The sequence below is a fragment of the Panthera leo genome, chromosome B3, assembly GCF_018350215.1.
Source record: "Panthera leo isolate Ple1 chromosome B3, P.leo_Ple1_pat1.1, whole genome shotgun sequence".
NCBI lineage: Eukaryota > Metazoa > Chordata > Mammalia > Carnivora > Felidae > Panthera > Panthera leo.
In genome coordinates this window covers 134,122,344-134,146,408 of record NC_056684.1, presented here as the reverse complement: position 1 = coordinate 134,146,408, position 24,065 = coordinate 134,122,344, and the positions used below count along the sequence as shown (strand labels likewise).

Sequence of the window (24,065 nt, the reverse complement as noted above, 5' to 3'; positions counted from 1 at the left end):
CGTCAATAAAGCTGAGGGGGGTGTGGAGCTTCAGTGCCCTCCACAGACCCCGCTAAATCAGAATCTGCGTGTTAACAGAATACCCGATGATAGTTTAGGAAGCACTGGCCAGATCGCTTTGGTTTAAGGGAAACTGTTGCAGATGAAACTTCAGGCTAATCATTTCCTACTTCTCAGCCCTTTCTGATTAGTAAGGATGGAAGTTAGACTACTTGCTCTGCCAGATCTCTTTTTCTATTAAATTTCTCAGTATGGAGTGATTGCAAGGCAGAGACCGGCCTGACGATGTGCCGCGTTAACTGCCTAGTTTTGTCTTGGCAACGGTGGCCGACAGCTCTTTTAACTGAGCATGTATCCTTCAGTTTCTTCCCTGAGCCATCCAGTTCAGTGTGACCGGTACTGTCCAAGTGACCTTTCCATGCATTTGAGAACTTGGCTGAAGAACGAGAAGTGGAGGGGAGCAATATTTCTTTGAGAAAATATTTGCAAAGTTGAATTTTTCTAAGAACGATCAAAGTTAACTCTACATAAATTCCTAACTATATTTGTGGCCATTATGCATCCTTCATAACGGACTCTGCAGATGTTCTAGAATCCTGATTAGCCAGTCATTATGAAATTGTTTAAAATTTTCATGATTATGCAGTCCTTGGGTTGCTCAGTTGGTTAAGCGTCCAACTTTTGATTTCGGCTCAGGTCACAACCTCGCAGTTCATGAGTTAGAGCCTCACATGGGGCTCTGCGCTGACAGTGCAGAGCCTGCTTGGGATTCATTCTCTCTCTCTCTCTCAATAAATATTTAAAAAAGTAAAAAATAAATTTTTCATGATTTAATTTTTTCTTTTTTATTAATTTCCAGAAGAATTTTACCTGGAGAGATAGATATAAATGTAGATACCCATAGTTAGTAGATACCCTTAGTATAGTTGACACCCAGTGATATAATTTTAACTAATTTTAACCTTTGGCCTTGTTTCCATAGGTGTTCGAACACTTGAAATACCACTACTGAATGTCATTGTTGGAAACCCAAATTTGTTAGAAGTTAAAACTGAAGGCTCTTTCGATGATACTGATAGTTACGTAATGAAAATTTCTGCAGCTAGCAAAGCTTTACGTCAAGTAAGATTTTAGTTACAAAAAAAAATCTATTAATTATGGAAAACTTAGAGTATAAACTAAGAGAAAGAAGAGAAAATCAAACATAACCCTATCTACCAAGAATGACTAAGCACTTTTAACATTTGGGAATTAACCAAAGGCATCGTAGCATTACAGAACAGAGGTTGAATGAGTTTTGGAGAAGACTGGCTGGTATAGATCTTCTGGTACTGTCTGTGAACTTGGGAAGGTCACTTTACCATGGCTCAGTATCCTCATCTAGAAAATGGAGATGGTAATGATAATACCTACCTCATAGGGTTGCTTTTGAGAATTAAATGTGATAATTCAAGTAGGACATCTAAAACAATGTCTAGGAGCACCTGGGTGGCTCAGTCGGTTGGGCGCAGACTTCTGTTCATGACCTCGTGGTTCACAAATTTGAGCCCCACATTGGGCTCTGTGCTGACAGCTCAGAGCCTGGAGCCTGCTTCGGATTCTGTGTCTCCCTCTCTCTCTCTGCCTGTCTCTCTCTCTCTCTGTCTCTCAGAAATAAACATTAAAAAAATTTTTTTTAAATAATGTCTGGCATGTAGAAAATCCTCAGTCACTATAAACGAACCGTATTTTTCTTTTCTTTTTTTCCCTAAAACTGGGAGAGCTTTGTACATACACTTTGAACATTTTGCCCCTTCCATTTAACTATATGGTTTAATCCTTTTGAGTTACTAAATATTTTTCTACATATTTCAAAGTTGTTTTTATCATGAAGATTTTTGGATGCAGAAACAAGTAGAATTTCCATGTACTTAATACTCAAACAGTAGTCGAGACATTGCTACTTTTGTTTTATCATCACCCCTTCCCCCCACTCTTTGGATTTTGGTTTATCGTCTGAGATATTTCAGAATGAAAGCAAACATCATGCCATTTCACTTCTTACATGATTCAATACACATGTATAAAAAATGTGACTATCTCTCACGTAACTATTATCATGCCATTGTTTTTCCTAAAACTTTTTAAACAATTTTTTGGCATCCTATAAAACCTAGTCCATAATCAAATTTCCCCAATTTTCTTAAAAATATTTTTAGAATGGGGCGCCTGGGTGGCGCAGTCGGTTAAGCGTCCGACTTCAGCCAGGTCACGATCTCGCGGTCTGTGGGTTCGTGCCCCGCGTCGGGCTCTGGGCTGATGGCTCGGAGCCTGGAGCCTGTTTCCGATTCTGTGTCTCCCTCTCTCTCTGCCCCTCCCCCGTTCATGCTCTGTCTCTCTCTGTCCCAAAAATAAATAAAAAACGTTGAAAAAAAAATTAAAAAAAAAAAAAATATTTTTAGAATTGTTTTGTTTGAATTTGGATCCAAACAAGATTCACACAGCACGTGATTATTTTTCTCTGAAGTGTCTTTTGTTTGAAGGTAGGTACCAGTCCATTTTCTTCTCTTGTCATTGAATCGTAGAAATCAGATCAGTTGTGTTATAGAATGTCCAACATTTTGGATTTTTTTTGTTTGCTTCCTTGTCTCTTATTTAACTTGCATGTCTCCCAACCCTAACCATATTCTCTTTAATGGTAGAACAAACCGTGTTTAGATTCTGGTCCAATGTATTTTGGTAAAACTTTTTAAAAATACATCGTGTTTAATGGGTACAGAGTACAGGGACAGAGGTACAGTCTACAACATCACTACAGTATTAGTATTTCTAGATTTTTAAAATTCCAAAAAGACTTTAAAATTTCAAACGGAATATAGCTAATTTTGTTGAATATTCAACAAAATGTGTTCAAACACACATATTGTGCATAAATTCCTACTAAAAACATATCTTTGTGAGCTACAGCAATTGCTACATGTATATCTTCTTTTCAAAATGAATACCAGTGGAAGTTATTTTATTCACATCATCCAAGCAAATCTCCAGATGTTCATGAGTGAAGGGGGGGAAGCATCATCAGTCTGAGTAGGGTGTAATAATGGAGTTTATTTCATAAGCTTTCTCATTTCCAGTGTTGCCCACAGCTGTTAGATTGCAATGTACTTCTTCCTGGAAAAGAAAGTGTTTTCTGTTATGATTTATCCTCAAACAATCTTTATGGTCAAACATATCTCTCTATTTCTATTTTCACTCGTTTCTTTTCAGATATTCTTAAATTTTTTTAATGTTTATTATTTTTGAGAGAGAGACCACGAGCAGGGAGGGGCAGAGAGAGAAAGAGATGGAGACACAGAATCTGAAACAGGCTCCAGGCTCTGAGCTGTCCGCACAGAGCCCAATGAGAGGCTCAAATTCACAAACAGTGAGATTATGACCTGAGCCCCAGTCGGACATTGAACGGACTGACCACCCAGGTGCCCCTCTCTTTGTATATTCTTTCATTGGTCACTGTGTTAGTTTACTTGGGTTGTCATAACAAAATACCACAGACTAGGAGTCTTAAACCACAGAAATTCATTTTCTCATGGGTGTGGGGGCTGGAATTCCCAGATCAAGATGTCAGCAGGGTTGGTTTCTTCTGAGGCCTCACGCCCTGGCTTGTAGACGGCCGTCTTTTCCTCGCGTCTTTACGCTGTCTCACCTCTGCGTGTGTCTGTGTTCAAATTTCCTCTTGTTATAAAGACAACCATTATATCAAATTAGGGTGCACCCTGATGATCTCAGTTTAACTTAATCCTCTCTGTGAAGGCCCTGTCTCTAAATAACAGCCACGTTCTGAGACAGTGGGAGTTAGGGCTTCAACATACAAATTTTGAGTGAACACACTTGAGCCTGTAACAGTTACTTTAAGTGATCTTCATTTACTTGGATATTTCCAGGGTTCAACCTCATTGGCACTAGTTGTCTGGGGAGCATCTACTGAGTGCTTTGTCACAACGGTCGTGCCAACATTGAAAAACAGCTGTAGTTATCTCAAATCCATGCATCATATTCCGAGTAAACCTATCCCACTGGAAGACTGGACTAGTGGCATTCACAAAGACAGTCAGGGGTTCAATATGATCAAAACTTTGCCGGTAAGAAACCCAAGCACATTGTCGTAAGGGTGCCCATGACCTACTACTTTTGTGTGAATGGCTGGCCATCGTGTCTGAACGTTTCTTTCCTAAGATACTCAAAACACTGGTTATTTTTCAAACTTCTTGTCATTTTGAGGATGTGATTATTATTTATTTCTAAAATATAAGAACTTCCTGAAATAATGATTTTTCTTGGTAACTCAGTGCCACCATTTTAAAAATCACTTTATGCTATATTACGGTGGCATAATCTCGGGGATTTTGTAATATACAGTGATTTGTCATTATGTTGACCTGTCCCGGGCTGATAGTTTACTGGTTCCATTGTGATGTAGTTACAGTTTTAATTTGTGCCTTGTCAGTATCTGTGACACCTTAAAAAAATATATATATATATTATATATATATAATATATATATATAATTATTATTCTTTGCTAACTATTACTTTTAATTTTCTCTGTGACAAAAAAGCAAATAACCAAACTTGCAGGTTTATTTACTAAAGACATCACTAAGACTTTTTATAAAGTGTTGAAACTTTATTGCATTTGCTTCATGGTGGCTATTTTATCTACTAACATTTTTTTTGCTTATTTACAAGTTGCAAACAGTTCTATTACCATGGGTTGAGGTTGTCGAAATTCCAGAAGAATAAGGTGTAAGGAGTGCAGGGGAAGTAGAAATGGACTCTAATACCTGGAACTAAAAATTAAAAAAAAAAAAAATTGCTTTGAATGTTTTTATGGAAAAGCAAGGTTTTTAAGTTAAAGACTTAGTAAATAACAATGAATTACCTGTTTTCTTTGCTTGGTCACTTACAGGTCAACTACCGGCCTCCATCTAATATGGGGATTGCCATTCCCCTCACAGATAATTTTTACCATGCAGACCCTAGCAAACCCATACCGAGAAATCTATTTCCTAAGTCAAAGGTAAATAATTTTTCACATTTAAACCAGTACTTATTTGAATTCAAGAACTCATTCAGCGAAATTACAGATGGCCCTAGCTGCAGGGATTAAATGAGAAGGTGTATTCTAAACAATGTTCTACCTGCCCTGATGTGTCAACACTGTTATTATTACTACGACTCCTGCCCTCTTCCTCTTCCTCCTCCTTTAGCCCCGTCTCCTCTCACTGCTATTTCTAGAAGTGGTTTTGGAGCCAAGATGTCTAAGTGGACCCCTTTCTCCTGACTGTTCCCTGGTTCCCATCTGGATTTCCAAGGGGATACGTGGTGTGAAGAGTATCTTTTCTCAAAGGAAAGGAGCCCCAGGCCCATTTCATGTCCAGCTTAGTGAAGTGAAGGGTTGTCCTTGAGGAAAGAAGACTGTTTGATCCAACACAGGCACATTTAAAGTGCTGCCAAGGTTCTTCCTAGAGAACAACCACACTCTCTGGAGTGTGGACTGAACACGGTGGGAAGAACAGAGAGAAACCAATAGGTTCCGAGGAAGAGTACGTGATGGGCAACGCACCTACCTGCCTGTAGACGTGCACAGACATCCACATCCATTCCATATCCGCATGCACTGTGTATGTGCACGCACACGTACACAAAGACATAAAATGGTTCTTTCTCTTGTTCAGAACTCTCTCTTGTCACCCCATGTCATTGGGAGTAAAAGCCAAATTCTCACAGCGGTCTATCAGGTCCTTCATGATTTGGCCTTGGCATTGCGTCTGACCTGATTTCCCCCAGGGTTAATCTGCTCTAGCCACACTGGCCTCCACGTGGTTCTTCAGATATGCCAGACATATTTCCAACTCAGGGCCTTTGCAGCTGAAAAAAATCCTGTCTGGAATGCTCTTCTGCCAGAGAGCACACGGCACACTCTGTCACTGTCCTCAGGTCTTTGCTTCAATGCCACCATCATTGTGAGGCCTGCCTTGACCACTCTATTTAGAATTGGAAACTCCACTTCCGTTGTTACCCACTCCTTGTCCCCCTTCTCTCCCTTATTGCTCTTCATTGCACTTATTATAATTTTACGGATTTTGCTCATTTGTTTTAGTTATCATGATTCATAAAAAGATAAGCTGGATAAGTCAGGGTTGTTGCTGTTGATTTGAAATCTTCTCCTCTGCTGCCTCTTTAGTACCCAGAACAGTGCCAGACGTAAAGAGTGCTTTAAGACTGTTGGACAAACTAATAATACACATTTGTGCAAATATTATTACACACATAATACAGGGGGAGGTTGACTTTTGGTTGAATCTTGCATTTGGGTGTAAGAAGCTCCATTCTAGACAACTGAGTTCTGCTTTGATTCCCCTTTTTTTTCCCCAAAGATAAACCCTGTTGTGTCACTAGAACCAAGCTTCCACTACTGAAATATGATTTTACTACACTTACATGGAAATCCTTAATTTGTTTGGATTTTCAAGATTCTCTTGGGAGTTGAATAGTAAATGTATCTAATTTACAGCTAAGTCAGTAATTTTTTAGTGTACTTTTTATGCAGTCGACACATGTTAATTTCAACATTTCTAGTGCTATCAGCTACTGTACAAACAGATGTTCTCTGAGGATACAGCAACAAACAAGATAAACAGATACCTTTATACATCTTTCCTGTAATGGGGGAGGATAGGAGTTAAACAAAAAAGTTGTACAAATTAAATACTGTTTCTGTATGTATGGCCGTGCATAACCCGAAGCAGAATTATCTAGGCATATTTCTGCAGTGCAGCTTTCTCAATTGTCCCTCGCAGCTACTGAATCAGAAACTGTGGGTGCAGTCCTGAAATTTGCATTAAAAAAACCTCTCCTAATTAATCCTTACTTCCCTTAAATTTAAGACAGCCAAGTAGTAGAAATAGACACAAAACACACAAGATGACTGTGGATCAGGGGCATATAATCTAGTCCAAGGGAGTCAGACTGAAAGAGGAGTAGGGGTAAGCCAACAAAGGAAGAGCAAGGCAGGGTGTAGAAGAGGGTAAGGGAGAGACAGAGAGCATCCCAGGAGAAGAGGTGTTGTCACAAGGGCAGTCATGGCAAAGAGCTCCATGAGTCAGGAGAACCGGGAGGCATGGAGCGCAGTGAGCGTGTCTGTGTAAAACAGAGAATACACATTCCGTTCAGTCTGCATGGAACATTCATACAAAGTGATGGCTTATTTTGTGATAAAGTCTTAATGAATTCCAAAAAGGCTTAATATGGTCCGCATTCTATAACTGTAATTCAAATTAAAGAAATGCAAAAAAATGCAAAAAGAAAATAGTATGTGCAGACACACATATATCTTTAATTCACTCACCCCTAAATCTGTCTAGTGTGACTTGTGAAAAATCCTAAGTAAAATATTACCAGCAAGTCAAATGCAGGAATACACTAACACCGTAGTGTATCAGGAGACTGTAGAGTTTCTCCAGTGTGAGCAAGTTTGAGCGTAGGAAAACATTAAAATAACTTACTGTATAAATGGATCGAAGTAAAACTAATCTCAACAGAAGCCATAAAACATATTTGATACAATGTAACATTCATTTCTGAATAAGTTTATGTAAACCAGAAATAGAAGTGATACCACCCAATGCAATAAAATCGGTGAGAAGTCCTTAGCAAAAATATTAAAATTCAATATTAAAGCATGAATGCTTCAATGCTTCTATTTTATTTTGTTCTGTAGGGTCAACCTAAGCCAACACAACAAAAAATAAATAAAGTGTAAATATTGTAAAGAGACAAAACTCACCATTTCCACATATAATTACTTACTTAGAAATATGGAAGAAACCACTGACGAACTATTAAAATGAATAATAATTATCACTAATGTAGTCCAATGGATATCAGATCACAAAGAAAAATCAGTAATGTTCCTATATATCTGTACTAATTAATTGGAAGTAATAATGAAAAACAACCCACACTTCATCTGCATACAATAAAAGATGTAGAATTTAATCTAAAATTATGTGTAAGGCAGGTATGAAAAACATTGTATGATTTAGGTGAAGCACATAAAAAACACCTAATAAATTGAGAGAAGTCTCATGTTCTTGATGGGAAGGTTCACCATTAAAAGCTCAGTTCTCTCCAGGGTAATTGCACTGCATTCAGTGCAAATACAATCAAACCCACCAGGGTATGTTTGAGGGAACACGGTGGGCTTATTCTAAAGTTCATAGTGAAAAGAAAATTTGTATTAATAAATAATCTGAAGGGGCTCCTGGGTGGCTCAGTCGGGTAAATGTCCAACTGCAGCTCTGGTCATGATCTTGTCATTCGCGGGTTCAAGCCCCGCGTCGGGCTCTGTGCTGTCAGCTCAGAGCCTGGACCCTGCTTTGGATTCTGTGTCTCCCTCTCTCTTTGCCCCTTCCTCACTCATGCTTGCTCTCTCTCTCTCCCTCTCTTTCTCTCTCTCCAAAATAAACATTAAAAATAAAATAATAATAATAAATAATCTGAAGAACAGAAAATGAATGGATTTGTCTTCCTCTATGTAAAAAGTAATTAAAATAATATAGTATTACTCAAAGTAAGCAGATAGAAGGAAGTAGTAAAGATTAGAGTGGAGGTGAATAAAAAAGAGAATTGAAGAAAGGTGGAGAGAATCAACTTTTACTTCATTATTAATGGATATTTTTGCCCTATTAACTTCTCAGGGATTTTATGCATTCAGGGAACAAATATTTATTGAACATTTACTCAGTTGGCAGAAAGCCTGCCATAAAAAAAGCAAGTCAACCTGTATTCTATTTGCAGAAATCTGGTAAATTCAAACAGTGTGCTAATGCGTCTACTCGGGAAGAGTGTAATTGCACAAATGATCAGAAATTTTCACATGCTGTTGCTTTCTCAGACTGCAGAGAAAAGGTAAGATAATGTTTAATTACCCGAAGACAAAATACCTTCATATCAATAAAGATTTTGAAATATGCAGTTTGATTAAACATGAGTGTTAAGACAAAGAAATGTCTCATTATGACACAGAATTAAATAGGACACAGAGCTAGAAAGATCTGGATTTAAATGTGCCTAAGCCAGTTAATTAACCACTCTATAAAATAGAAGAATACCCACCCTACCCCGTCCATTTCACAAGATTCTTATGAAGATACGCACACAGGCACGTATCTCTATGAAAACAATTTGTGACCTGTCCTACACTACACTAGATTATGATGAACGTTGATTCACACACAAAAAAATGTGTATATGGGTGTCAGTGCTGGGAATATGGGAGATCAAGTCCTTGTAATCAAGGAGTTCGGTCTGGTAGCAGCCACCAAAATAGAAGACAGTATAGTATATTGGTTAAGAGAAGGGGTTCTGTGTCAAATGTTTTATTCTGTTAGCCTTAAGACATCCAAGAGTGTATCAAATGGATATTGATGTTTGCAATAGGTGAGTTAAATGTCCACTTAGTATAGCTTTCAAGTAGATCTATTTCAAGGCCTTGTAAGACTATATAATAGCATTATAGACTCTCCATCTCTGTCTTCTATCTATCTATCTATCTATCTATAGCATTATATTAAGTGATTTGATTTTTATAAAATCTTTTATATAAAGATAAAATCACTGAATACCATGTTGGGCATAGAGTTAGCCTTCAGTGAATTGAGAGGAGTGTCATATATACCCCTGCAACTCTCCCCTCACTGAATTACAATGTATCTCCCCTCACTGAATTACAATGTATCTCTTGAACATTTGCTGACTGCCAAACGCTGCTCTACGCATTCTTCGTGATTCGTCTCCAATTCAAGGCACCGACAAGCCAGATAATTTGCCAAAGATCACCTTGCTAATACATGAAAGAGTTAGATTTCAGCTCTGACTCCAGAGCCTGAGCTTAAAGAGTGTGGTTGAAAGATCATGGCCGGCTGGGAGAGAGGTGTGAGAGAGGTGGCCAAGAGCCACTTCATGCAGTGCCGTTTGAGATGCGGGTTAGCCAAAAAGGTTTGAATACCATCATAGAAAATTTCTGAAAAAGACCAATAGAAAGTCATGAATTTTGTTAGCACAATGTTTGTGTATTACTTTTGGAGTTCACGTTAATTCTGCTGTAAGACACCGTGTTTTTCATGCCCTGAGAAAGCAGAAACCCTGAGAGGCACATGTCCCTTAGAATGGCCAAGCTCGGGGCGCCTGGGTGGCGCAGTCGGTTAAGCGTCCGACTTCAGCCAGGTCACGATCTCGCGGTCCGTGAGTTCGAGCCCCGCGTCAGGCTCTGGGCTGATGGCTCGGAGCCTGGAGCCTGTTTCCGATTCTGTGTCTCCCTCTCTCTCTGCCCCTCCCCCGTTCATGCTCTGTCTCTCTCTGTCCCAAAAATAAATATAAAAAAAAAAAAAAAGTTGAAAAAAAAAAAAAAAGAAAAAAAAAAGAATGGCCAAGCTCTTGGAGAATGTATCTATTCACTCTTTACCAGGAAATGAAATTAGTTCTGAATTGTCCAAATTGACGTTCATTCTCGGAATTTGCATTTTAGGTTCCTCGTTTTAAGTTTCCAGTTACACAATATCCAATTTCTTTGGAAATTTACAGTGAGGATGGACATATCCCAGTGGAAATGCCGTATCTGGTTACCGTGACTGAAGTGAACAGGAGGGAAAATTGGAACCTAAGTAGGATTTGCTTTCTTCTATAATTATTTTGTCTTATAAGTAATGTTGTTATTACCTAGGTAAGCGGCTTATAAAACCAGTTTACAACAACCAATAGTTCTTTGGAAAAGAATTTGAGTCCGTTGGCAACTTGCGGTTTACTGTCCTCCTTGTCTCCCACATATTTCATTATTACTTTCGGTGCCCTGGATTTCGTGGCATAACAGCATTTTTTGAAGAATTTGAACTGTAAAACATTTGAAAGCCATTTTGTAGATGAGTAGCAAAAACGATTGATTGAATTTGTGCTACACGTTGGTCTAGTGTCTCTTTCGAATGGTTTCGTGTTACAGAGAAGGTTCTAAAAGGTGTGGCCAGATAGCCTATAGAATCTACTCTCTAATATGAGCAAAGTTTTTTCAAAATTCTATGGTAAAATAATTTAAGAGATGCAGAAATTTTTTTAAACAAGAAAAATCAGGGGCACCTGGCTGGCTTAGTCAGTAGGGCACGCAACTCTTGATCCCAGGGTTGTAAGTTTGAGCCCCATGTTGGGTGTAGAGATTACTTGAAAGTAAAATTGTAAAAAAATAAAATTAAATTAAAATTAAATTTACCACAATTCAATGTTACCTCGAATATACAACTTTTTCCTGCACATTTTGTTTATAAATACTTTAAGGCAATCTCCCACTCGATCAGTAAGTAGACAGACAAATAGATTGATAGATAGAATTAAATGAAATTTTGATCAGTTATTAATGTTACCAAATATCCAGACACTGGGTGTTCTGTGAGTCTTACTCTGCCCAGTATATGCATTCTTGAAATGAAAAATCTAGCAAAGAAAACTACTATTTCACTTTACTAACATCCCCATTTTCTGTGGTATGCCGGAGCCTAATGTTGCCAGCTTTTGAGTATCAATTGTTAAATATTCAAGCGTTTTGTGTACTGGTTGTTAAGCCATTAGTAGAGAGATTAGCCATGGTGAGGCTATTTATACCATGGAAATTGGCAAATGCTGCTATCAAAGCTTTCTCCTCCCTTAGATCCCATGTACCATTATACCACTGCAATTTCTAATCCCCACACCATATATCTGGTTTTAGAAAGAATTACAAGAAAAGCAAGAACACCTGATCGTTTCTTTTAGAAAAGATTTAAGTGATCCTATTGTGAAAGTTTTCTGCCACCTTATCGAAAATCATTTACCAACCACTAAGGTTGCATTATCTCATTGCCAAAGATATAAAGTATGTACAGGTTAGAACTTGTCATAAGCATGGGGTTGGAAGAAAAGGGCAGCCTGAATGAAGTGGTCAAAGGGCTTGTCCTTCTTGACAATGTCCTTGAGAAGATGCATTGTTGGCCTCATTTCCCTAAGTACATTTTCTATAAAGTCAAACAGAACTGAAAGTCTGGGATAACTTAGCCATGTTACAGAGTAAATTCCTTCATTGTACCTTGATGTATGTAGTAAATTTTATGCAAAATGTGAAAACAGCATAATGTGCTTAAAATATACCTCATGTACTTTTAGAACACAGTGTACCAGAGAATGTAAAAAAATTGAAAGATTACTTAGAACCACGTCTTGATGCTCCAGTGTATAATCCTTTAGGCCTCAACTTAAGTATAAAGGTGAGTTGACAGCATTTTTGTTTTTCCTGTTTTGAGTTCACAAAGAACATGTGTCTAAACTAAGATTGGTTTACGTTTTAAAGTATAGCTGTCCATCAGTAGCAGAAACCGTATCTTTAAGATACATGGAAAAGTGTTTATTTTTCCTCCATTTCTCTTGACATTGGTATTTCAAAAGGTATCTGAAAGTAAAATTGAACACTTTACTAGTTTTTGAGCTGATAGGCAAAACTAATAGGTTATTTTTCAAGGTAGAGCAGAAACGTTATTTCCAAAATTTAGGAGGTAAATGAGTTTTCTTGTGTGTACTTTTGGATGTATACAGGTACGTCTTCATAGCCGCCCATAAGAACACATGAAATTGATATAATCTAGGTAATTATAAAAGTCAGTAACAATTAGTGAACGTATCAAAACCATGAATATGATGATTAACCCAAATTGCTCATCAAGTCCATGTTAGGTTTTGTGTCTCTGTTTCTTCATTCTAAAAAGAAGTATCACCTATTTGTCCTTCTCCCTCCGTTCTAATTTTGATACATGAAGTAGATGTGCAAGAGCCTTAGGAAGGGGATCGGATTTTTCTATGCATCATCTGTAGGGAAAGTGGCCACGGTGTGTATTTTAGCTTGAAGGAATATACGTGTCCATGCTGCTAATGACCAGGTGTGTTTTTTCCACAGGGCTCTGAACTTTTTCACTTCAGAGTGTCTGTTGTTCCGGGCGTCACTTTTTGCAACTTAGTTGAAGAATTTCAGGTATAGTAAATGCACAAGGTACTGATGGGATGATGGCTGGGGAAGTAACATGACAAATGTCAGTGCAAGAGACACTAAAGAGAAACAAAACAAACAGCATAATTTGTGTGATACACAAGGCTTGGAGACCAGAGATCCTGAAGAATGGGGATGACATTGTCAGTAATGGTGAAGGCAGAGTGCGTGACAGGTATAGGACCCAGCAATGCTGGGAAAATTTTAATAAGTGCTTGTATTTGTTTTTATTCTCTCTCCATCTTCCATATTTAACTCAGTTTTCAGACTTTTACCGCACTTCCTCTCACGGCATCTCCCCAGAGGAACACAGGTCTATAACACTCAAGTTTCCATTATGATCTTCCCTTTGATTATCATTGTTGTGATGATAGTCTTAATGGCCTAAAGCTGTCAGGATCCAGAAGTATTTGGAACCCAAATCAGTGCCCCTTAGGAGGCAGGGAATGAGAATTTGAATTAATTGATTAATGACTCATTCATTATCGAATAGTGATACCACATTATCAAAAATAAAATCTCTCTCTCTCTCTCTCTTTCCCCACCCCTCTCCTTTTTTTTTTCAATATATGAAATTTATTGTCAAATTGGTTTCCATACAACACCCAGTGCTCATCCCAAAAGGTGCCTTCCTCAATACCCATCACCCACCCTCCCCTCCCTCCCACCCCCCATCAACCCTCAATTTGTTCTCAGTTTTTAAGAGTCTCTTATGCTTTGGCTCTCTCCCACTCTAACCTCTTTTTTTTTTTTTCCTTCCCCTCCCCCATGGGTTTCTGTTAAGTTTCTCAGGATCCACATAAGAGTGAAAACATATGGTATCTGTCTTTCTCTGTATGGCTTATTTCATTTATTTATTTTTTATTATTTTTTTTAATTTTCTTTTTAACGTTTTATTTATTTTTGAGACAGAGAGAGACAGAGCATGAACAGGGGAGGGGCAGAGAGAGAGGGAGACACAGAATCAGAAGCAGGCTCCAGGCTCCGAGCCATCAGCCCAGAGCCCAACGCGGGGCTCGAACTCACGGACCGCGAGATCGTGACCTGAGCTGAAGTCGGACGCTTAACCGACTGAGCCACCCAGGCGCCCCTAATGGCTTATTTCATTTAGCATCATACTCTCCAGTTTCATCCACGTTGCTACAAAGGGCCATATTTTGTTCTTTCTCATTGCCATGTAGTACTCCATTGTGTATATAAACCACAATTTCTTTATCCATTCATCAGTCGATGGACATTTAGGCTCTTTCCATCATTTGGCTATTGTTGAGAGTGCTGCTATAAACATTGGGGTGCAAGTGCCCCTATGCATCAGTACTCCTGTATCCCTTGGGTAAATTCCTAGCAGTGCTATTGCTGGGTCATAGGGTAGATCTATTTTTAAATTTTTGAGGAAGCTCCACACTGTCTTCCAGAATGGCTGCATCAGTTTGCATTCCCACCAACAGTGCAAGAGGGTTCCCGTTTCTCCACATCCTCTCCAGCATCTATAGTCTCCTGATTTGTTCATTTTGGCCACTCTGACTGGCGTGAGGTGGTATCTGAGTGTGGTTTTGATTTGTATTTCCCTGATAAGGAGTGACGTTGAGCATCTTTTCATGTGCCTGTTGGCCATCCGGATGTCTTCTTTAGAGAAGTGTCTGTTCATGTTTTCTGCCCATTTCTTCACTGGGTTATTTGTTTTTCGGGTGTGGAGTTTGGTGAGCTCTTTATAGATTTTGGATGCTAGCCCTTTGTCTGATATGTCATTTGCGAATATCTTTTCCCATTCCGTTGGTTGCCTTTTAGTTTTGTTGGTTGTTTCCTTTGCTGTGCAGAAGCTTTTTATCTTCATAAGGTCCCAGTAATTCATTTTTGCTTTTAATTTCTTGCCTTTGGGGATGTGTCGAGTAAGAGATTGCTACGGCTGAGGTCAGAGAGGTCTTTTCCTGCTTTCTCCTCTAGGGTTTTGATGGTTTCCTGTCTCACATTCAGGTCCTTTATCCATTTTGAGTTTATTTTTGTGAATGGTGTGAGAAAGTGGTCTAGTTTCAATCTTCTGCATGTTGCTGTCCAGTTCTCCCAGCACCATTTGTTAAAGAGACTGTCTTTTTTCCATTGGATGTTCTTTCCTGCTTTGTCAAAGATGAGTTGGCCATACGTTTGTGGGTCTAGTTCTGGGGTTTCTATTCTATTCCATTGGTCTATGTGTCTGTTTTTGTGCCAATACCATGCTGTCTTGATGATGACAGCTTTGTAGTAGAGGCTAAAGTCTGGGATTGTGATGCCTCCTGCTTTGGTCTTCTTCTTCAAAATTACTTTGGCTATTCGGGGCCTGTTGTGGTTCCATATGAATTTTAGGGTTGCTTGTTCTAGTTTCGAGAAGAATGCTGGTGCAATTTTGATTGGGATTGCATTGAATGTGTAGATAGCTTTGGGTAGTATTGACATTTTGACAATATTTATTCTTCCAATCCATGAGCAGGGAATGTCTTTCCATTTCTTTATATCGTCTTCAATTACCTTCATAAGCTTTCTATAGTTTTCCCTCTCCTTTTTCTATCCTGACCCTGCCCTAAGGCTAGCCCCAGTAATGAGTCCACACTGCTGCAGATGTATGTTAACTGACTATAATTTAAATAAAACCTTAAGAACTCAAATAAAATAAAATTGGCAAAAATACAGTAATTCAAAACAAAAAAAAATAGAAGCATAGCAAAGGCTTCAAAATAAAAATGCAATATACACACCACCTAAGTTCTAGAGTAACCCCTGAGCAACATAGAAACCAGGAACACATGCTAGCGTAGCAAAGGTTTTGAGAACTAAACTGACAATGGAGCCACCACAGAAAGTAAAGCAGAACCTGGGGTCTGAACTCGACGTGTGTCCAAATACTAAAACAAACAAAACACCCAACAGGGGCACCTGGGTGGCTCAGTTGGTTAAGCGGCTGACTCTTGATTTTGGCTCAGGTCATGATCTCACTTGTGAGTTCAAGCCCCGCATCAGACTCCGTTGACAGTGCAGAGGCTGCTTAAGATTCTCTCTCTCCCTCTTTCTCTGCCCCTCCCCTGTTCACGCTGTCTCTGTCTCTCGAAATAAATAAATGAACTTAAAAAAACACTTTCCAAAGAATTTTTAACAGGACTCAGAGTCTCACAACATAACTATATGTTTTTAATATTTATTTTGAGAGAGAGACAGACAGACAGACAGAGCACAAACAGGGGAGGGGCAGAAAGAGAGAAAAACACAGAATCTGAAGTAGGCTCCAGGCTCTGAGCTGTTAGCACAGAGCCCGACGCGGGGCTCAAACCCACAAACCACAAGACCATGACCTGAGCTGAAGTCAGCTGCTTAAGCGGCCAAGCCACCCAGTTGTCTCCCACAACATAAATATCTTAAATGTCCAGGATAAAATCTAAAATTACTCACTATGCCAATAACTAAGAAAATATAATCCTCAAAAGACAATCAGCACTGGACAGCAAAATAAAATACACGTTATTATTTTTTTAAATTTATTTATTTATTTTTGAGAGAGAGAGGGAGGGAGGGAGGGGCAGAGAGAGAGGGAGAGGGAGAATCCAAAGCAATCTCCATGCTGTCAGCATAGAGCCTGGCGTGGGGCTCAAACCCATGAACTGTGAGATCACGATCTGAGCCAACACCAAGAGTCAGATGTTTAACTGACTGAGCTACCCAGGTGCCCCCAGACAGATGTTTTAAACCAGCCATGATAACCAGCTCCCATGGGGTAAAGGTAAACACTTGAAATGGCTGAAAAGGGAATGGAAGAAATTCTCAGTAGAGAAATGGAAGCTGTAAAAAAGAACCACATGGAAATTTTAGAACTGAAAAATACAGTACTTAAAACTTGAAAATCACTTGATAGACTCAGTAGCAGAACAAATATGGCAGAGAAAAAAAAATCAGTGAATTTGAAAATAAATCAGTAGAAATCCACCCTGAAGAAAAAAGACCTCACAAAGAATGGCCTCCTTTCTGCCCATGAACGCCACTGAGGAAGCATCGTGAAAGTCTCCCTCCCACCGCCATCATGTCTAAGTCAGAGTCTCCCAAAAAGCCTGAGCAGCTGTGGAAGCTTTTCATCGGAGCTTTGAAACAACCGATGAGAGTCTGAAGAGCCATTTTGAGCAATGGGGAACGCTCACAGACTCTGTAGGGATGAGAGCTCCCAACACCAGGTGCTCCAGAGGCTTTGGGTTTGTCACGTGAGCCACTGTGGAAGTCGTGGATGCAGCCATGAATGCAGGGCCGCACAAGACGGACGGAAGTGTTGTGGAACCAAGAGGGCGGTCTCCAGGGAAGATTCTCAAAGACCTGGTGCCCACTTACCTGTCAAAAAGATTTGTGTCAGTGGCCTTGAAGAAGACACTGAAGAACATCATCTAAGAGATTCCTTCGAACAGTATGGGGAAATGGAAGTGATTGAAATCATGACGGACCGAGGCAGTGGCAAAAAGAGAGGCTTTCCTTTTGTCCCGTTTGATGACCATGACTCTGTAGACCAGATCGTCATTCAAAAATACCATGTTGTGAGTGCGAAGTAAGGAGAGCCCTATCTGAGCAACAGACAGCAAGCGCTTCATCCGGCCAAAGAGATCCAAGTGGTTCCAGAAACTTTGGTGGCGGTCGTGGAGGTGGTTTTGGTGGGATGACAACTTAGGTGTTGACAGATTTGTGCGCTCAGCCACGCACAGTATGGCAGGGCCTAGCTGCTACAGAGAAGACCTGTTTTAGACCATACTCATGTGTATGGGCCAAAAACTTGAGGCCTGTGTTTGTGATTAATTATATCACAGGTTCTTTTATTTTCGGTTCTGTGGAAAGTGTAAAGCATCCCAACAAAGGGTTTTTATGTCGATTTTTTTTTTTGCACCCATGCTGTTGATTGCTAAATGTAACAGTCTGATCATGATGCTGAATAAATGTGTCTTTAAAAAAAAAAAAAAAAAAAAAGAATGGCCTCGGGAACCTATGTGATGACATCAAAAGGTGTGACCTTTATGTCACCAGAGTCAGTGAAGGATGGGAAAAAGGGATTGATGCAGGAAAAGAAGAAAGAGGAGAAGCGGGGGGAGGGGAGGAGGGAGGAGGGAGGAGGAGGAGGAGGAGGAGAATGAAGAGAAATAAAGTCTGAAAATGTCCCAAATTTGGTGGAGACATAAATTTATATATTCAAGAAGCTTAATGAATCCAGACCAAAAGAGATCCTGTCTAAACACATCATAATCAAACTACTAAAAATCAAAGACAAAGAAAAAAAATCTTGAAAGCAACCAAAAAAACAAACAAACAAACAGAAAACATGTAAGTGGACAATAATTTGAATTACTGCTGATTTTTTTCTTGGAAACCTTAGAAGCTAGAAGAAAGTTGTCCAACATCTTTAACGTACGGGGGACAGGGGTAGTTTGGGAAGCAAGGGGGGCCAATCCAGAATTCTATATCTAGTCCTTCAGGAATGAAAGAAATACAAAAGCATTCCCAGATGAAGGAAAATTAGGATAAGCCACTGTCAGCAGAAACTCTCTTAAAAAAAAAAAAAATGTATAAAGAAGTTCTTCAGGCTGGAAAGAAATGTCAACAGAAGGAAACAAAGCTTCAGGAATGAAAGAGGGACCAAAAAAAAATGAATGAAAGAAAAGAGGGGGGTGCCTGGGTGTCTCAGTTAAGCGTCCAACTTCAGCTCAGGTCACGATCTCACGGTTTGTGGGTTCGAGCCCCACATTGGGCTCTGTGCTGACAGCTTGGAGCCTGGAGCCTGCTTCAGATTCTGTCTCCCTCTCTCTCTGCCTCTCCCCCACTCACACTCTGTCTCTCTCTCTTTCTCACTCAAAAAATAAACATTAAAAAAAATTTTTTTTTAAGAATCAGAGGAAATGATTGCATAGTTGATAAAAAGAATCAGGGCACCTTGGTGGCTCTGTTGCTTAAGTGTCCGATTCTTGATTTGGGCTCAGGTCATGATCGTAGGGTTGTGGCATTGAGCCCTGTATCAGGCTCTGTCGTGAGTGTAGAGCCTGCTTAGGATTCTCTCTCTTTCCCTCTGCCCCTCCCCTGCTTGTGTTCTCTCTCACTTTCTCCCTCTCCCTCTCAAAATAAAATAAAGAAAGAGAATCATTAAGAAATAGAAAAAAAGAGCGTAAAATTTCTTGGGACTGTTGAAACCTGCTTTTCAAATATCCCGAAGCAACGGATTTTTGTGCACCATAAAGGACATTATTGGGAGAACTGAAAAAATCTGAACATCTGTAGATTAGATAACAGCATTGTCTCAGTGTTAATTCCTTGATTTCGGTAATTACAATGTGGCCATTTAAGTGAATTCTTTGTGTTTAAGAAATGCAAATTGAAGTATTTTGGCAGTAAAGAGACATTGTGTCCAGAATATACTCCTTTATGATTCTGGGGCTTAACCTTTTTTGAGACATGGTGTGGAATATTTGGATAGTCAAAGAAGATTGGAAGGGAAACATTTGAGGAAAAACTGTTTTCAAGAACTTTAGAGGAGGCGGTTTTGCTGGAGAATACAGAATTCAGAGGTGATACAGGTGCCTAGTCTCAAAAAATAGTGGATGGCTTAACTGAACAAGTGAAACTTTTATAGTGTCTGGCGAGGTGACTCAAATTTTATTTTAGGTAAAAATGGGTAAGGAAGGGATTCTGGGTAGAGGGAACAGCAGCCTCAAAGACAGATAAGGGAACGTATAAAACTTACCTCTTGAGTAGCTTATAGACATTTGGATGGACCTCAAGGTTATGTATAAGAACATGGGTAGGTTAGGGTCAAATTGTGGGAGATCTCAAATGTCATAAAGAGAGCTTTAGAACATTCCTATTAGCAATAAGAAGATATTAAACATTTTCGAAGAAAGGTGTTTGGGGATGGACACGAGGTCTATAGGAGCTCAGTCAGAGTCAGAGTGAATCAAGGTTTACAGCAGCCCAGTCAGAGTGAATCACAGGATTTTTGTTCCAAGCGCTGGGACATGTATTTGCTCTTTCTTGATGATATTGAACAAAAAACTTGTAGCCCCAGGAGCTGCTGCTGTCACCCATGAGGGCTGTGGGGACTGAGAGGGGAGATACCCAACACCGAGGAAGCAGAACAGAAAGATGGAAACAAACCCCAAACGGACTATGATTATAGTAACTTGTATCCTCTGGCTCCAACTTCTGCATAGAAAAGAAAATTCACTTTTGCAATTACAGGTAGCGTATAAACTGTCTCTCTCGTTGGCCACAAACATATTAGATCTCTCTTTTTTTTTTTGAATGGAAAATTGAGGGTTCTTTTTTTTCTAAGTTTATTCCATGAGAGAGAAAGCACACGAGACCATGAGCTGTGTAGCAGCAGAGAGAGAGAGAGGGAGAGGGAGAATCCCAAGCAGGCTCCATGCTGTCAGCACAGAGCCCAACCCAGGGCTCTATCCCATGAACCATGACATGACAATCTGAACCAAAATCAAGAGTCAGACGCCCAACCGAGGCACGCAGGCACCCCAGATTAGATCTTTCTTAACAAAGCTAATTATCCAAACTCTTCTGATGGTCCAGCTTAAAAGGAAGATTTTGGTTTTTAATTTTTTTTAATGTTTATTTATTTTTGAGACAGAGAGAGACAGAGCATGAGCAGGGGAGGGGCAGAGAGAGAGGGAGACACAGAATCCGAGGCAGGCTCCAGGCTCCGGGCCATCAGCACAGAGCCCAACGTGGGGCTCAAACTCGTCAACCGCGAGATCATGACCTGAGCTGAAGTCGGACGCTCAACCGACTGAGCCACCCAGGCGCCCCTAAAAGGAAGATTTTTGTTTTCTTACAGTACCGTTTGGAAGACCACAAGTAGAATATCCATTCAGCATCTAACATTTTCTACCAAATTCCCAATAATTCCAGTACCAACTGAACACATACCATTGGCTCTAAAGTACAACAGGAGATGGTTTGGCCAGCTGATCCATTATTGCAAGGATAAGTATCTGCCCGGATGGGAAAGAATGGTTTCTCGCTGCTCTCCACACCACTCAGCCGGGTCCACCTTTTAAATTCTGCAGCTTACAACATCCCACTTCCAGTAACAGTTCCCTATGGTCAAAATTCTTTTGGTTGCAAATAAAGCAACTTCACTTAAAAAAAATAAGTGTTTTATGGACAGATTGGTGTCCTACCAAGATGAATCTGGCGATGTTATCATGTCAACCTGGATTGACAGGGTGGAAAGGAGGCTAAGTGGTTGGTTTGTACAAGGTGAGTCGATAGAGCTCACAATAGCAGGCTCGAAAATGGAATGGAATAAGTGGAAAATAAATAAATAAATAAGAAGGGCGCCTGGGTGGCTCAGTCTGTTAGGCAGCCGACTTCGGCTCAGGTCATGATCTCGAGGTCTGTGAGTTCGAGCCCCATGTCGGGCTCTGTGCTGACAGCTCAGAGCCTGAAGCCTGTTTCAGATTCTGTGTCTCCCTCTCTCTGACCCTCCCCTGTTCATGCTCTGTCTCTCCCTGTCTCAAAAATAAATAAAACATTAAAAAAAAAAAAAGGAATGGAATAAGTGAAGCTGAGAGAAATTGTAAAAGAATTGACGGCATACGAGGGCTGTTTCTAAGGAAAGGCATACCTCCTTAGGTCACTAGGAGGGATGGTGGTAGTAACTTTAATTTGAGCTATATCCTAAAACAGCGTATTGATCCTTTTTCTTATCCTTGGCATTTTCCCACATTTGCCACTGTCTTACTTCCACTCATCCCTTCTTTACCTCAAAATATGATCTTGCTTCCTGCCTCACAGACAAAACAAGTCACCGGGCTCAAACCACCTCACTCTCTGTCCCCACTTCTACATTTAACATAAATGGTGCCCATTCTTGACTCAAGTCCCAGAGAAGATGCCTCTGTGTCTCTCTGTTAACAATCCTGTCTCTCTTCTAGGAACTTATTTTTATTAGTTATCCATTCAGGTGTAGGAAGCATTTTGAATATACAGAAATTTCCCTATGTTAACACCTAGAGGATTTTCTAAAGAGATGATGGCTTGAAAGAGCACATACTGATTCCCCCTCCTGGGAATGCCCATTCTTCTTCTCCTCTTCTGTGGACCCAATTATTCTTCAAGATCCAGCTCAGGAAGCTCCATCCCTAGTCACCCTAGGCAGTTAGTCATTCCCTACCTGTTTTCCCAAAGCACGCTGTCCATTCCTCTATAACTGAACACAGAACTTTTCCCCGCCGTATCCTGCCTACCGCTGCCATTAAAGACCAATGATAAAGGTATAGGATGGTAAATAAAATTCTTATCCTGTATTGTGTGCAAATCATTTCTTGCCAGATTGTCAAGTGACTGTCTCTGGGCTTTGTGGATGCCAAATATCTGCATGTAGCTGAGCAGAAGCTTGCTAAATTGGTTAATAATACCTCTGCTGTTGGGGAAATCATATGAAGTTCAGTGTTTCGAATGACTAGATTCAGAAAGCTAACGGACTTTGCTTTTTCCATTGCAGATTTATGTTGATGAAGTACCATTGCCATTTCCGGGACACACACTTATTGCTGTGGCCACAGCTGTAGTGCTGGGGGCATTGATTTTTATAACATTTATGCTTCAAATACGTAACATCCACCCAGGTGATATGTTCCAAAACTTTATGACAACAAACAAAGTGAACTTATCAAATCTCAGCATCAATCAGCTGCCTTATAGATGAAAATCTGAATAGTGAACAAACAATAATCACAATTCTCTCTTTATTTCCTGTTTTTATTAGACAATTCCTAGAACAATATGTTTAAATGTGAATATAAAAATGAGATAAAATGCTATTACCATTCAACTCATTATAACTCAAATTGCTATTTGTCAGTGTGTTTACCATTCTGTGTTCCTATTTTAAATACATGAAAAATTACTTATTTATTTATTTATTTATTTATTTATTTAATTTAATCCTTACACCCAATGTAAGGCTCAAGCTCACAACCCCAAGATCAAGAGTCACATGCTCTTCTGCCTGAGCCAGCCAGGTGCCCCTACATATACAGAAAGGTTCTTTTTTTATTTTTTAGCATTTATTCATTTTTTAAGAGACAGAGACAGACAGAGCACTAGTGGGGTAGGGGCAGAAAGAGAGGGAAACACAGAATCCGAAGTAGGCTCCAGGCTCTGATCTGTCAGCACAGAGCCTGACGCGGGGCTCGAACTCACAGACCATGAGATCATGACCTGAGCCAAAGTCGGACACTCAACCGATTGAGCCACCCAGGTGCCCCCCCAAATTTCTTATGTTAACCCCTACATAGAAGATTTTCCTTGAGGTTTTTAGAAAACTGTAAAATGACAACCATCTCTGTGTGGGATGAGTTTTCCGTATGTTTTAGCTTTTATTGACCGGAGCCCATTCTGTGGAATCAGAATGCCTGTGCCTTGCTCTGTTCACAAAAGAGTATAAGCAGAACGCAGTCCTGCCAGGGAAAGGCAGGTGCGGAGGAGACCCATCCGCAGGTGTACTGTCAGAACCTCCTAGGAATTAAAGATGAAGCCATTTGAAGCAACTTCAAAACCAGACGGTAGTACCTAAAAAGAGGGAGATGCGACCCTCATTATGGGGGTGTTGGAAGAACACTGTGTGTGCAAGGTATTGGTTTACAAAACCACGTGCAGATATCCAAGAGATGTACCTCTGCGTGCTCTCTCAGAGCACCTGCTCCCAAATAGTCAGAAGATGGCCAATACATTCTGAGATCAGGCTACACTCTCTTGGAAAAGCTCAGGAGAGGCAGCACACTGCTCTGACAACGTAAGGAAAAGGTAAACATCTGGTTCAGGAGAGCCCAGCTCTGAGAGCTATAAACTGTGGCCGTGCCTGTATATCGGGAAAGGTCTCTTGAGGTGGCAGTGAGCAAAGTGGCTCCAAGGATCAGACTCAGGAGCCAGGCATCCAGGATTGCCACTTCCTGGATTTGTGACCT

The 24,065-nt window shown here is 40.0% G+C and overlaps 1 protein-coding gene across 2 annotated transcripts in view; it reads left to right on the top strand.

Moving 5' to 3' along the window:
• The window catches only part of CATSPERB (cation channel sperm associated auxiliary subunit beta), a 114,191-nt gene extending 91,182 nt beyond the window's left edge, over nucleotides 1-23,009 (top strand). The window contains exons 20-27 of one of the 2 annotated variants that reach the window (XM_042944103.1): nucleotides 983-1,122; nucleotides 3,921-4,118; nucleotides 4,945-5,055; nucleotides 8,838-8,948; nucleotides 10,567-10,702; nucleotides 12,225-12,325; nucleotides 13,009-13,083; nucleotides 22,601-23,009. In XM_042944103.1, the coding sequence (XP_042800037.1) occupies nucleotides 983-1,122; nucleotides 3,921-4,118; nucleotides 4,945-5,055; nucleotides 8,838-8,948; nucleotides 10,567-10,702; nucleotides 12,225-12,325; nucleotides 13,009-13,083; nucleotides 22,601-22,804 (1,076 nt within the window). In that variant the 3' untranslated portion in view covers nucleotides 22,805-23,009. The remainder of the gene's footprint in view (nucleotides 1-982; nucleotides 1,123-3,920; nucleotides 4,119-4,944; nucleotides 5,056-8,837; nucleotides 8,949-10,566; nucleotides 10,703-12,224; nucleotides 12,326-13,008; nucleotides 13,084-22,600) is intronic. The other variant, XM_042944104.1, reaches the window with a different exon arrangement.
• Nucleotides 23,010-24,065: the final 1,056 nt, after the last annotated feature.